At 39.1% G+C, this 13,908-nt stretch overlaps 1 protein-coding gene across 1 annotated transcript in view; it reads left to right on the top strand.

Annotated features, from left to right (window-relative positions):
• Window positions 1-1,875: 1,875 nt before the first annotated feature.
• The window catches only part of MTPN (myotrophin), a 33,994-nt gene continuing 21,961 nt past the window's right edge, over window positions 1,876-13,908 (top strand). Inside the window, exon 1 of the mRNA XM_054386529.1 lies at window positions 1,876-2,003. Within this exon, the coding sequence (XP_054242504.1) occupies window positions 1,932-2,003 (72 nt within the window). The 5' untranslated portion in view covers window positions 1,876-1,931. The remainder of the gene's footprint in view (window positions 2,004-13,908) is intronic.

Here is a 13,908-nt window from a genome sequence, read left to right on the forward strand (position 1 = left end):
ACAAATGATACTGAAAGAGAAAAGGCCTACAGACAAAAGGGGATTTGCACTCTGTGTTAATGAATAAACCCAGCCTGCTTATTTATGAGGAAAACCTCCAAACCATTATTCATCTTCTGATCTTGATGGGAGTATATATCTACACTGATACACTCCTTGCTTCAGTTTTTAGAGCCAGCCTCCTCCACAATTGCTTAAGTGGCTGCTAGGTCATTTTTACTAAAAGAGTGTTCAGGAAAACAGCAGTTGCATTCCATTAGAAGATGCATTTCCACAGAATTAAGTTCTTCCTCATTACCAACAGCTGACACCCAAGTTATTGCATGCTTTCCAAGGTCCAGTCTCACTAAGATTCATGGACAAGCACTAAAGAACTGTATCTCTACATCTGTCTTTGCTTCCCCTGATATTTCAAGTACCACAACAAAGATATTTGTCTTCCAGACTTTTTTGTTTGTTTGGAGGTTTTGTTTGCCTTCTTTCTTTAATAATGTTAGGGAAAGGAACAGCGACAAAATCATGTGTTCCAAAACATCTCAGTTTATAAATAAAATAACTAATCTGACTTGGAAGCTTATGGATTTTCATTTCTTTACATGTAACATTTCAGCTAAATACCATTTAATCCCTGTCAAAAAAATTGCAACACCCTGCATATTTAAAATTTCTGTGCTTCAGAAATACATAGAAACCAGAAAAATCACGAGCTGTAAGCACCACCACTCCCTTCCCACCCCACCGCCTTTAAAGTTCTTTGCCTGCATGGTGCAGTGCTCCCTCCTTCTCATTAATAAAAGCATTGCTGCTTTTAGGCAGCATCTGCGCATTTACATATTGTTGCCAGACTGGGTACAGGCACAGCTGAGCAGCTCTAGCTCCAAGGGGTGATGCTTGCCAGAGGGGGTTAGGAAGAGCGACTCCCTGTTAGCAATCACGCATGACTCATAGTCTACGGTCCACATGCAAAACACGTGGTTTCAAAAAAAAAAAAACAGATGCAACCACTGACTGCCAACATATTAACTAATTATCACATACTTCCTTTTATGTCTCCCCGCTCCCTTATGATAATTATAATCACAGCGTATTCTGCGCCTCGGGTTTTGCGGAACAGCTATTTAGGCACTTAGTTCCCCTCAGTGGGCACAGGCACTAAAACATGCGGTTCCTCATCCAGTTCGGAGGTAGGACCCAGTGGCCTTTCCGAGCCCGCGGAGCCCAGAACGTCCTGCTGTGCCCTCAGCATGCCGCAGCGTGCCGGGCAGAGACGCAACGCCCCCGCGCCCATCTTTCGCAGAGTCCTGGGTACCGGCAAAGGGAGGTGTAAGGCTGAGTTTTACAGGGCTGTCCTCTCAGCCCGAGGCAGGCCGCGGCCTCGCCAGCGGGCTGATGACGCAGCCAACGGAGCCTGACGCAACCCTCATCACCACGGCAACTCCCAGAGCGGGGCCGCCGGAACATGGAGCACATACACTGCCTTCACTCTCTCTCCCCCGTGTCTCTGTGATCGTGGGGAACGCTGGCAATACGTACATGCGCACAGCGGCTCCGGCGGCAGTCTGCGAGCGGCGCATGCGCCGCGCTCCCCCTCTCTCGCGTGGGTGTCTCGGTGGGGTGGGCAGGGGATCGCGGGGGAGGGGAGCTGAATGGAAACCGGAAGCGGAAGCGCGGCGCGCGAGTAAACCGCTTTTCTCTCGGTTAGGCGGATTTTCCCGTGTTTCCCTCTCCCGCGTGCCGCGCCGAGCTCCAGCCGCGCTAACTGCTGCTGCCCCGCGCCCCGCCCCCCGCTCCGCCAACCGCCTGCAGGCAGCGAGCGAGCGGCCGCCAGTCGAGGGAGGGGCTCCCGCCCTCCGCGCCGCCGCCCTCGCTCCCTGGAGGTGCTGTCGGCCCCTCGTTTCCTGGCCCTCCTGCGTCTCTGCTAGGCGGCCGCGATGTCTGACAAGGAATTCATGTGGGCCCTCAAAAATGGAGACTTGGACGAGGTGAAAGACTATGTGGCCAAGGTAGGAGGCGGCGGCAAGATCCTGGGATGGGCGAGGCGGCGCTATGGCTGAGGAGGGAGGAACGTGCACGGAGTCCTTTTTCGGGCCCTCTGCTCGAGCGATGAGGCGGGGGGTCGGCAGGAACTGTCTGGGGACAGCTTTTGAACTTCATACGTGCTGAGGGTCCCGGCAGTAGAGCGATCTTCCTCTTCCCCACCTCCTCGCGGCCCTTTGGGTGCCTGGGCTTCCTCCTTGTCTCACCTGCCCCCCTGCTCCCCTCCTGCCCCCACGACCCTCGGGCGTGCTGGTAAAGTTATTATGTGTCCGCACGTTGAACTTTATGTACTGACTGCCACTATCTTGTTCCTGCTTAACTGATCTTGTGCGTATATGCATATGTGTGGTCTCGGTTTGGTTATCTGTGCCTTAGGGCTCATCCTTAATAGGGTGATGCTAAGCTATTGGGTGTGTTGAGGCTTAATTCATTAACCTTCTGCGAAGTGTTTTGATTTCTAGTTAGGTGAGTGGGACAGGATCAGTAGACACCGGTGTAATGGGTGAAGAGTCTTTAGGTACACTGTAGTATTTGAAGGCAGGATTCTGTCCTCATTTGCCTTCAGTTGTCAATGAGGTTTGTGAGACAAGCACATATACAAAAAGGCAAGACTCTGCTGTGGAGAATCCTTAGTGTTCAGGAATATTTTCTTCTATTACATCAGAACATAGGTTTACATGCAATTTAGCTAAAATTACTTGGGCCTCTGAAGCAATTAAGAGTTGTCTTTGGGAGCTTGATACATGCTGACATATCTTGCTGTGATGACTGAAGTTCTTCCTATTCCAGTTGTCAACTCTGGTTGATAGTTACCCAAACTAGTAGTGCTCTTGGCAGAAAAGATATGCGTGCAAGTACTTCCAGCTGCTTTAGTACAAAGTCCAACAGCTTAGCTTGAATAGTCTTCTCTGACAGTTTCAGCTAAGCTACTGGACTTTGCATCAAAGTGGCTGTGCACTCACATGCTTGCTGGAAATAATGCAATTATCCCACTTCAGCTCTTTGTTTAATGTTACCTGTGACTCCGTAATAAAGTTGGATGCTACATTTATGTGTCTTTATTTCTTCTCAGCATTGTGGGCCACTGGAGTGTTTCAGCAGCAGATTTGGATGCTTGCTACAGCTTTTACAGGGATTCCATATATATCTAGAAAGTTCACTGCACACTAGCAATTAGTGGATCCTTGTGTATCTTTTAGAGGCAAAAACTTTAGCAGTAACCATCTTAAGTCAGTTTATATCTACAAGATCACTTCAATACTAATTACAAACCTTGTTTATATCCCCACTCTTCTTGCGTAGCACCGCAACTCATGTAGCAAATGAATTTATGTGATTGCTTTTCATCCACTTCAGTGCAAAGTTGAATATTTGATTCCATCTGTTACTGAAAGACGCTTGAGTCAGTCTGGCTCATGTTAAAGTAAAGAGACTGAAGGGCATCATCTAATTGTACTAATGAGGTAAAAAATTTTAAAAGAGAGATACCATCTCTGGTTAGGTGATTACAGTAAAAGAAGCCTACAATCCTTAACAGTCTTACATTTTGGAGCTGCATCTAGTGTAGAAGGTAAAAAAGCTATGGGAATTTTCTGTTTATTTGTGACCTAATCTTGTTAATTTTTTCCTTCACTTCCAAACAGGGTTTCTATCATCAACTGTTAAGCATCCTACTTGTCAGTAGCACAAGAAGTCTCATGTTTTCAGTCCATTACATTTTCTTGACAGGTTGTGGGCTAGTAAACTCTTAGCCTGGTTTCCTGAGGAAATAAAACTTATATAAGCAAGTTTTGAACTGAGCCTCTTCCTTCTTAACAGTTTAACTTTTTGGCTAATTTTTGCTAAGTTTTATGGGTGTGCAGATAGATGATGACAGATTTTGTGAAACTAAATGAAGTAGAGGGTGGTACCTTCAGGGATGAAAAAAAGCGAAAAAATGAGCTTATATTTTACTGCACAACAGGAAGTGTGCATTGAGGAGGGGCAAGAGCATTCTATAAATCCTCTAAATGCAGGAGAAGTCTCAGTTGAAACTTAACATTTTTTGTTCCTAAAGTAATGAAAAAATGTAAAGGGCAATTATAATTTGATACTGAGAAAAGTGTCTTTTTCCACGCTGAATGTTCTCTTTTGACTATCTTGCTTATCAGTTATATGGCTTCTGCTCCCTGCTGCTTTCCTGTTCTAAGTATGATTTAATGTTCAGGAATTTTACTTATATAAACTTTGCAGTAGTAGAAATAGCCTCTCTCTGTAATGTGGAAGGCAGTCTTCTGTATCTTGTATTTTGCAACGTCATAAAATCGCTTTTTTTCTGTCTTCCTGAAACTTTTGATTTCCAACTTCTCATTTGTTTTGTTTCTTGTCCTAGTCTTATTTCCTCATTAGTTGACTGGAAACAATGGAGCTTTTAACTATAATCTTGCTGTCTTGCTGCCAATTAAACATAAAGGGATTGACCTCTGATTTTGTTTCGTATCTGAATGTCAGAGCTTGAGATGCTAACTAGATGTTTCTGAGCACTTTAAAAATAATAGTATAAATGGATGTCATCCATGAGACACTAATAGGCTGTGAAGGTTCTGTCTTTGGAATCATTAAAATGTCTTTAGTCTGCGATTTGATAACTAGGTACCAAGAGGAAGAAAGCTTAGTGGCTCTCGGTCTTCAATTCAAAGACCATGAGAACTCGAAGCATAATATGAAAATCTTACTGTTCAATGACTTGATCTATCCTCTTTAAGTAGAGAAAGTTTCTACTACTTCAGCAGTTCTTAGACGAAGACAGAGTACAGAGGCAGAAGGAAGTCTTCGTTTGCATTTTATGGATTTCTATGTAAAGAGATCTCACATTCTGTTAAAAATACTTCAGAAAGAATCTTTCACAGAAACAGTCATTTTGAGGGGTGACAATGAAATAGATAAATGCAAAATGAAACTGCTCTGTTGCTTAGCAAAAGAGATCTTGGTGCTGCCAGTCTGTGCATTTTGGAAGACATTATCGGCTTTTTACTTGTTAAAAGTGTGAAAGATAATTTTTATCGGTTGAATATTCCTATAAAACTAGTTTCTTTTTTTGTAAGAAACATCTTATTAATCTCTACATTTCTCAAGTTGGAACTGTCAACTTTTTCTTTGTGGTAAATGTTCATTTCTACTGAAGTACTGTATTAGTGTATTACATTAGCAGTTAAGTATGGTGTCATCTATTTTTATAATTATTCAAAAAGTAGTTTTTTACTGTTAACTTTCGTTGATGTCTTCTGACTATAGCCAGCATAAGTTGGCTCCTGAGATGTCTTCTCAGGAATTGAAGAGATTGAAGGAATGCTTCACTCTTCCCACATACATCCACTCAAATTTTTAAAATTCCCTAAGAAAGCTGAAGCTTTCATGGGAACAGATGAATCAGCTATGCAGTTAAATGGATCATGAGGACCCACGCAGATTTTAGAAATTTCCTTCCCTCAAGGGAGAGAACAGAGGGTTAAAAAGTAGTAGTTAGAAGAAGAGCAGGGTATATTAAGCTTGCAGATCCTCTTTATGTGAATGGTGCTTGCTCTTTCGCCTTTTCTTTATCCTTCTGCCCCAGTGGAGTGAGAAGCTGTACAATTGTTTAAAGCTACTTCTCTATTAACATCCACATGATGAATTTCCATTGAGCAGTACATTTCTCAGGCTACGTATAACTTCTGTTCAGGCACTACGCACAAAATTTCTGTAAAGATAAACTTGAGTCTGTAAGAAAGAGGTTACAATAGATGTTTGTTCTAAAGTTAGTATCCTCTCCTATAGATTGAGAATTCCTCACTTCATGATCTGATATAATCCCCTGCAGATTTGCTTCCTAAAACATAACACTGCTTATAGTTATGTTAGGTAAACCAACTAGCATAATACTATAAGAAGGTAGGACAGTCAGCCAAACTGAAAGCATCATATTTTTTGCTGCTGAGTAGATTGGGAGGCTGAAATGATGGTAGGCTTTGAAACTAATGTTTTTAGAAAGTATGTATAGGTTATGCTTGCCTAGTAGGTGTTTCTGCTGTGGAGACTTGGTTTTTACTGTGTTTTTTTGGGGGGGTTGGTTGTTTTGTTTTTCAATAACAGAACAAACAAAACCAAATCCCTACAGGATGTTCAATCACTCAGCTAGAAAACAGCAGCTACTTTTGTGTTCTTCACAAAATTGTGATACTACAGTCTTGTAGTTCTTTAGGGTATAAATGATGTTTGAATATGTCCTGACAAATGAGGAAAACTGGACTAGTGTAAAACTAACTGGAGAGGCTAACCCAAAACCCTTGATTAGAAATACTGTGTTTGAAATAGAGATAACAGTCTAAGTGTAGTGAGAGAGAAAATAAATGTCTGCAAGAATGATTATAAGAATGGGGACGTAAACAGCTTTTAGCTTTTGAAGGGTAATGTCTAGTCTTTTGGGTATCTGTTGAAATGGCTTCTACTCCTTCAGGAGCAAACTAAACGAAAACAAGCACTTAAATGCTTTTTATATATGGGTGGATTACTTAAGTTACAGATTAACCATGCTGTGGGTACATTGAAACTCACCTTGTTTCACTATCTTGAATGTAGAAGTTCACTTCGTTATTCTGGCTACATTGATATGTGTATTGCCTCTGGTTTGCAAACAGTTTTCCTCCCCTTAAGTGACAGGAAATCTGAAAGCCTGGCTAGGTCGCTGGGCAGTGTATGTATACCTCAGTAGTTTGTCCAGGGAGCCTATCAGGGCTGGCACTGACCTGGGAGCTGCTGACCTCTTGCATATCTCTGTATTGTAACTCCTTAGTGTTATGCCAGTACTTACATACTGTGTGATTTTTTTATTTATCTGGAGATTCTAGATCTGATGTTATTTTGATGCTTAAGTTCTGCTTAAACTTGGCGTTCAGTTCGCTTTTTTGTGAATTTGAACATGGTGACCTAAACCTTTCTTATATGAAACAAGACACTCGCTTTTGCTCTTAGCAAGCTCCATGTTAGTGGTTAGTTACTCTTAACTAAAATGTCATGAATGTACTATAAAAATGTTCAAAAGAACACAGCATGACAGCTGTTTTTCAGTAGTGGGAACAATGAGACATATGACCTTGATGAAAAACACCTTTTCAGGATGGCTAGTAAATTTCCCCAGTTGATCTGAAAGAGTCTTGAGAATTGCTCACAAATATTACTAGTTTGTGCGTCTGTTCAAGTAGCATGTAAGAACAGCATGGAGTAAGAAACTTGCCTGTAAACTTGGCATTGTGGTGGAATGTATGACTTACTGACTGAATGAACATCCCAGAATTCTCCAATCTGTCATTTATGTGAAGGTATAGATATAACTGATTCTGAAGTGTAAATAGAGTTCATAATAAAACTGATCACTAATCTGGAACTGCTAAAAATAGTATCAGCTTGCTGAGATGCCAACATTGGGTTTATGATTGTTTTGTTCATTTGGCTTTTGTGTTCTGAAAATGTTGGTGGCTTTAAGAGATTGCCTAAGTATGTGAGTCACATTTGACTTTGTCAAACAATAAAAAAGTTAAGTGCTTCTTTATCTCCTTCTGTTTGGGCTATTCCTAGCATATTGACTTGGAGTTCTGTGTCTAATTGGTGTTTGCTGCAAAAAGTAAAGAGCGTCATTTTAGTAAGATAATGAATTTATTTTTTGTTGTTGTTGGACATTTTACTAATATATTTCTTTTCTTAAATTGAAACCAGATTTAATCTCTGATACCCCCTTTTGTCCAAGTTTGTGGTGTTTAGTACATGCGTTACTAAGCATGACAGTACACATTTAGGAGGAGGTCATGAATAACAAGCAGAGATTTCAGTGCAGTGAGGGAAATACTTGCTTCTAGTGCTGCATCTTTTCTTCTCACCCTCCCTTATTCTAGCCTCAGTTTTGCCTCTGGCAGTCTATACTGCATCCCTGATTTTCAAGCCTAGCTCTTGTCTTCCGATCCAGTTAGTTAATCTTTATTTCAACAGGAGAGCATACAGAAGATGAGTGAAGCTTTTTTGAAAGTCTGAGAGAACAGTTCTGCAGTGGCTTGTATTCTGTATCCCTTTGGATTAATATGTGTAAAGTTATATTAGTTGTGAAGGTTGTGTATTGAATGTTCACTTGGGTACTCCGGAATTTGTGAGTCACGCCGGCTACATAAGTAAAAATACTGAAGGAGTGCATCTTGTAGCAGTGTCAAAATTCATTAATAAGGAATCCCCTGGACGGGTCACAACAGACCAAACAACTTCTATATGCCAGTTCAGGCGTAGGTGTTAAAATATCAGGACCTGAAAGTCAAATTTTCTAATCAAGTTTAAATAGAATATGGTGGACTCAGAAATGCAAGATTCTCAAGTCCACGAATTTTGAGTCTGAAAAGCAGGTGTAGATGAAATGTCAGAAAAGAAAATTTGGGAAAGCTACAGAAAGCCAGGGGATGTATGAAAATGTACTGCTTAACTCACATATTAATTTTGGTTTTTCAATATTCATCTCCAGATGAGTGTTCTTAGCAGGTTTTTTATGGCTTTTATGCTTGTTTCTTCTATGCTTCTGAACATGACTCCAGACAAAAGTGTGAACAAAGTTAGTCCTCTGTACCTAATTTGCATGCTTCCAAAGTTTTGAAGTTCCAATTTAAGTTTTTCATAATTTTTCTTTGCCCTATAGCAAGAGCTCCACCTTGAATATTGTATTTAGCAGTCAATACAAATCTGTAGAAAGAGGCAGTTGTTATTTGTGTAGACAGATCTCATATTAGGACAAATGCATCAACTGGAATTAATAAGTGCCAATAACTGGCCAGTCGGTTATACAACGATTGTTTATCTTACAACTTGCAGTTTCAGCAGTTTTGAACAATTAAATGTTTTCCTGCTTTAGCTCATTATGAAGAGGGGTAAGTACAAATTAGCACAGCTCATATTAAAAAGTGCTTGAAATATTTATTAGATGCTGGATGTGTATTGACTCTTGTTACTGCAAATTGAAAGACCCTGTTGATTGTGAGCACTTAAGGTAAATTCTGCAATCAAATGCCAGAGATGGGGAGGGAAACAATACTTTCCTTTAAATGTTTAAGGTCTAAACTTTCTTACAAGTCTTTGCTTATATACATCACTGCATTTCTCACTGGTTACAGGCCAAAAGGGAAACGGTGAAATCATTTTACTTAGCCTTCAGCTATACTTTGAAAATCAAATATAGTAATTGCATGCGGTGGCTAATAAGCTGAACAGACCAAACCATCACTAGAATTTGCTTGTCATACTTCTAGCCAAAGTTCAAAGAATATTCTAAAATATATCTAATTATGGAATCATGTGCTCAAGAGTTTCTTATGAGCTAAGATCAAGAGTTATTGCTGAATGACCCAGTTCTTTCTTTCCCCAAACTCCAGTAATTTATGAGCTTGCTTTTTTTACACACTTGTGGTCTATAAATTAGTGAGTAGCTTCAAGGAGGAAAGATGAGACAAAAGATAGGACAGTCTATAGAACAGTTACCATCGGCATCTTTCTTCCAAACTGATGTGCTAATAAGCCATTAAGAGTTTCAGAAGATTTTCATGTTTGTTCAAAAATGCTCCCAGTACTTGATTCAGATAAAGCTATTGGGAGGAAGAGGTTGAAGTCTGTGTATAAAAAAAGAAGAGTTCCTGTGAGGTGAGATATGCATTTGTATGTATGTATACCCAAATTAGCAGACTGCAGAAATTCCTAGTGAAATCTGGATAAAATAGCTTAACTTTTGTAGATGGATTATTTGAATTGTGAAAGTGCAGTATCAATATTGGTAAGTTTAAATGAAAGTATTACAGTGAAGCTGAATACTCCAAGTGTATAGAATTGGTATTCTGTGGATGTTCATGTGTTTGGGGATTTTTAAATATATGTTGCTTAGGAAGCAGTATTTGTTTTATAGATCTAAAAATAACTTTTCTGATTTTTTATTTTTGTTTTTGTTTGGTTTTGGTTTTTTGTGTGGTTTTTTTTTTTTCAATTCCATATAATGGTTTTACATGATTACAGTCATCAGCTGCTCAGCATGTCAACAAGAATCTGTGTTCAGGCAGAACACTTCTAAAACTCATACTGGGTTTGATTTTTCATATCTTTTTATACATTGCTGTGTGAAGAACATGTATATTCGATATGCACAGGAAAATAATGCCTGTTAGTCTTCTATGAAAACTTACTTAGAAGCTAAGCTTCATTGTTTTGGGTTGGACAGAACAGTTGATCTTGCCTTAGACATGTACTTTGTTCACATCTAGAGAAGCAGCTCATTGGAGCAATGATCTAATGACGGAAATAGCCTGAATCCTATTATTAAACTTTTGAAAGGTCCATGAACTTATTATTTTACTCTAAAACAAATTTAGTGGCCCCAAGGAAATGAAGCATGGTACAGTGTATTTTTGTCCATTCAAACTTGCTTTCGAAATTCCGTGACTAGATCATCTGATGTGTTAAGCATAAGTCTCTCTGAAACTACATGAATAGGTGTTCTGTACATTTTTCTATTTTGATAGTGTCATCTCTTGTCAGTCTACTGATGGCATAATACTGAATTACTGAGACCTCATCTGATTTTTAAGTATGGTTGATGTCTGCTGTTTAGCAAAGCTCCTGGCACTCATGTTGGATGGAATATTTTCTGCCTCCTATACTCTTAGAGTATCATCCTAATTAGTTGAAAATGCAACAGTGTTAAAACATGGAGTCTGGCCAATAACTCCTGGAGGAAAAACCCTTTCAGGCCAGCTCAGTGGTGCCTGTGAAGATGGGCACTGTGCTGTATTCAATAGATACAGTATATAACACATCTCTTTGGAGTGAACGTTTTTTTGTGTTGTTAAGGTATGTAGCCATTAGATCTGCCTGTGATTCCTTAAGAATTAATGGTTAAATAGTTTTATTTTTGGCTGTTCCCCCTGGATCATGTCTGAGACAAGCTGTGGTGCTAAAACTAAAGTATTTTAACTTTTCGTTACAAATTCTTTCTAAGTAGAGGTAGCTTAGGAAGTATACCTGATTGTCTACTGTTTCAGGCCATGATCTAGAATATTTAGCACACTAACATTCATCAAGTAAAGTACTTTGTACCGAGAGAGTCTGTTCTTAGAAATGATAAGACCTTTGTCTGCAATAACTTATTCTGTCAGAAGTAGTTTACTGCCATTGCTGAGCTGTTGCATAAGAAGTGGGTGCTTTTGGACAACTTTTACTGTAAAACTGCTCCCTTCATTCCTGTTTCATCACTTACTAATGCAAATAGTTGTTTCTACTACTTCTCATTCAAATCTTAAATTAAGGGTTGGAGGGGTGGGAGTGGGGTGAGAACAACTGTGTTCAGTAATGTGTGTATTTGACATATCTGTGAAGCTGGGGTTGTAGCACGTTTCCCGAAGCTGTAGCTAGGAAATGGTAGGTTCATTACTGTTCTACAGAACAACTAGTATATCAGGTTTGTTTGTCTTTAAAAATGCTGATACAACTGAAACACAGATGACTCAGTAGTTCAATTTATTTAGCAGTTGTTTCTGGAATAGTATTCTTTTGACTAAGACAAAGGACTTCAGAATGGTGGGTAAGCTAGGTACTTGTTTACTGCTTAGAAATAAAGCCTGAAAAGTATGCCTGTTGAATACCTTTTTGTTGACTTAAGCCAAAATTAGGGATGCTTATAAAAGCTTTTCAGAGCACTTTAAATACCCTATCAAGACAGACAAAATGCAGCAATAGGTTCATTAATTTTTCTTAACTTCTGTAGGCCAAGTATTGGTGTTACCGTTAGCAGCAGAGGCTTCTCTCAAAGTAGAGAATTGCAAAGTAGATACCCACTTCAGCTACACTGGTTGTCTGCAAAATGCCAACTGGAGAGACTTATGCTATCATCAGAATGGATAACTTTTTTTTATAAGTTGGTTGAGTGTCTTTTGTTGGGAGTGTTATGCTTTTTTAATATGGAATCACAGGTGGATATGGCAAGCAAAACTAATAAAAAACATTAGATATGCAGCCAGAACAGCAATTGTTCTTGATGCCTATTCCACAGAGCTGGAGCTTTCTGTATTCAGGAAGTTCTCTTCTTACCATCTTAACTTGATTTTGCTTTTTCATCATCATCTACAGGATGTTTTTGTGGATTTTTTTGCTATTTCTATTTTCTTCAGTAAGGTGTGATAAGAGAAAAGTGTAAAGACATCTTGTCCCAAATATTCCCCAAAGCATAAAGGGCAGAAAGAAGATACCTGGGAGAAAATTCCTTCTTACTCCAGGATATGACGTGTAGAAGATGGTGGAGAAAAAAACCTGGCAGTGTTTGAAAGGCATTATTAATTATCTCTTACTGTGAACAAAAAGATAATCAGAATGAAGTTTTAACTAATGGAGTTGCTCTCAGTTGTTAAACCAAAAACAAAGAATGCATAGATCTTCTGAAATTGTTTAAGTGGAAAGTAGTTATCCCATACAATAAATATAGGTTGTTTGCTTCTGTTCAGTTGTCCACAGATATCTGGTTCACTCAGGCTGCAGTTGGAAAACTACTGGAATGGTCAGAATTTGCTGAGCCACTGAGCAACAGTAGCAGTAGTCTCTTTGTGGCAGGCTGAATGTCATAGTGTTATGTAAATTTATTTAGTGGTTTGAAAATAAATAATTTTTCAAAACATAGAGGATTTAAATGAAAATTTGGATCCTGCACAAAATTTTTGCTGTTGCTGTGGGAAACTGCCTACTTGCAGTTAAAACGAGTTGATTTCTCAGCTTTGACAGGAACTTAGTGCTAGTTTTAAACTGAAGAAATCTGCTTCAAAATCATAAACAATTTGGAAGTTACAACACGTAATCTTCTTCCTTCCGTTTCTGCTCTTTGTGCTTAACCCAGCCTTTGAGTTATTAGTTACTTGTTCCACTCTTGCTCTTACATTGAATATTGACCAAAGGCAACTGGGTAATTTTTCTTCTGAACCAGATGATAGAGACAAGAAGACTTGAGACTCAAGAATCTTGCTGAGCAGAAAATATAGAAAACTGTTTCTTCACTTCAGGCAACATTTTCATTGTTTGAGGGTTTTGGTTTTTTTTTGTTTTTTTTTTTTTTTTTTTCAAAGCATCAGGTTGAGTGGGAATGTGGATTTTTTTTTTCATCTGCTCTGCCAGATTCTTACTTCTGCAATCTCTGAAGCATCATGTGTCAACAGTTTGAGGTTCTTTCTTCTTACAGGAAAGTTTAAATAATATTCTGTACTGGCTTGGGTTATGAGCCATGAGAGTTGTTCTTGTTTCTAATCAATAAAAATGGACAGGAACGTGGAAATAACATGTTAGTCTAGGGTTATGATAGAATACCCAGAAGCTTACAAAAATTATTTTCTTGTCTGAAGTAGTAGACTAGTGGCTCTTACATTGAGGTCTGTATTAAGGACAGCTCATGTGATGATATGTCTACTGTTAACAATTTAAAACTGTCAGTTTTAGTAATGGATGAAGATATTTAACATCTCTGCTTTACCCAGCAGAAACTACTTTGTTTGGTGCTCTGTTCCAGTTACCATGACAAAATGTCAAGAGAAAATGGTATAACCAGCACTGAATAAGAGATAATTTATTGTCCCTGATACTGAAAGGTGGCTTTGCATAGTGTTAATTTTAACACTTGGAAACTAGAAGTAAGGAGGTTTAGGAAAAGCCTTTAGGCTTGAATGACTGAATTCACTTTAAGGGTGTTTCTGCAGGTAATCTCCAAGGACCTGTGAAAGTGCTAGCATAGATTTTTGTTGACCAAATCAATTTTTGTCTTGGGAGAAATGCAAACTTCAAAATCAATATTGTTTTTTGAGACCC

This window comes from Indicator indicator, chromosome 14, assembly GCF_027791375.1.
Source record: "Indicator indicator isolate 239-I01 chromosome 14, UM_Iind_1.1, whole genome shotgun sequence".
NCBI classification, from domain to species: Eukaryota; Metazoa; Chordata; class Aves; order Piciformes; family Indicatoridae; genus Indicator; species Indicator indicator.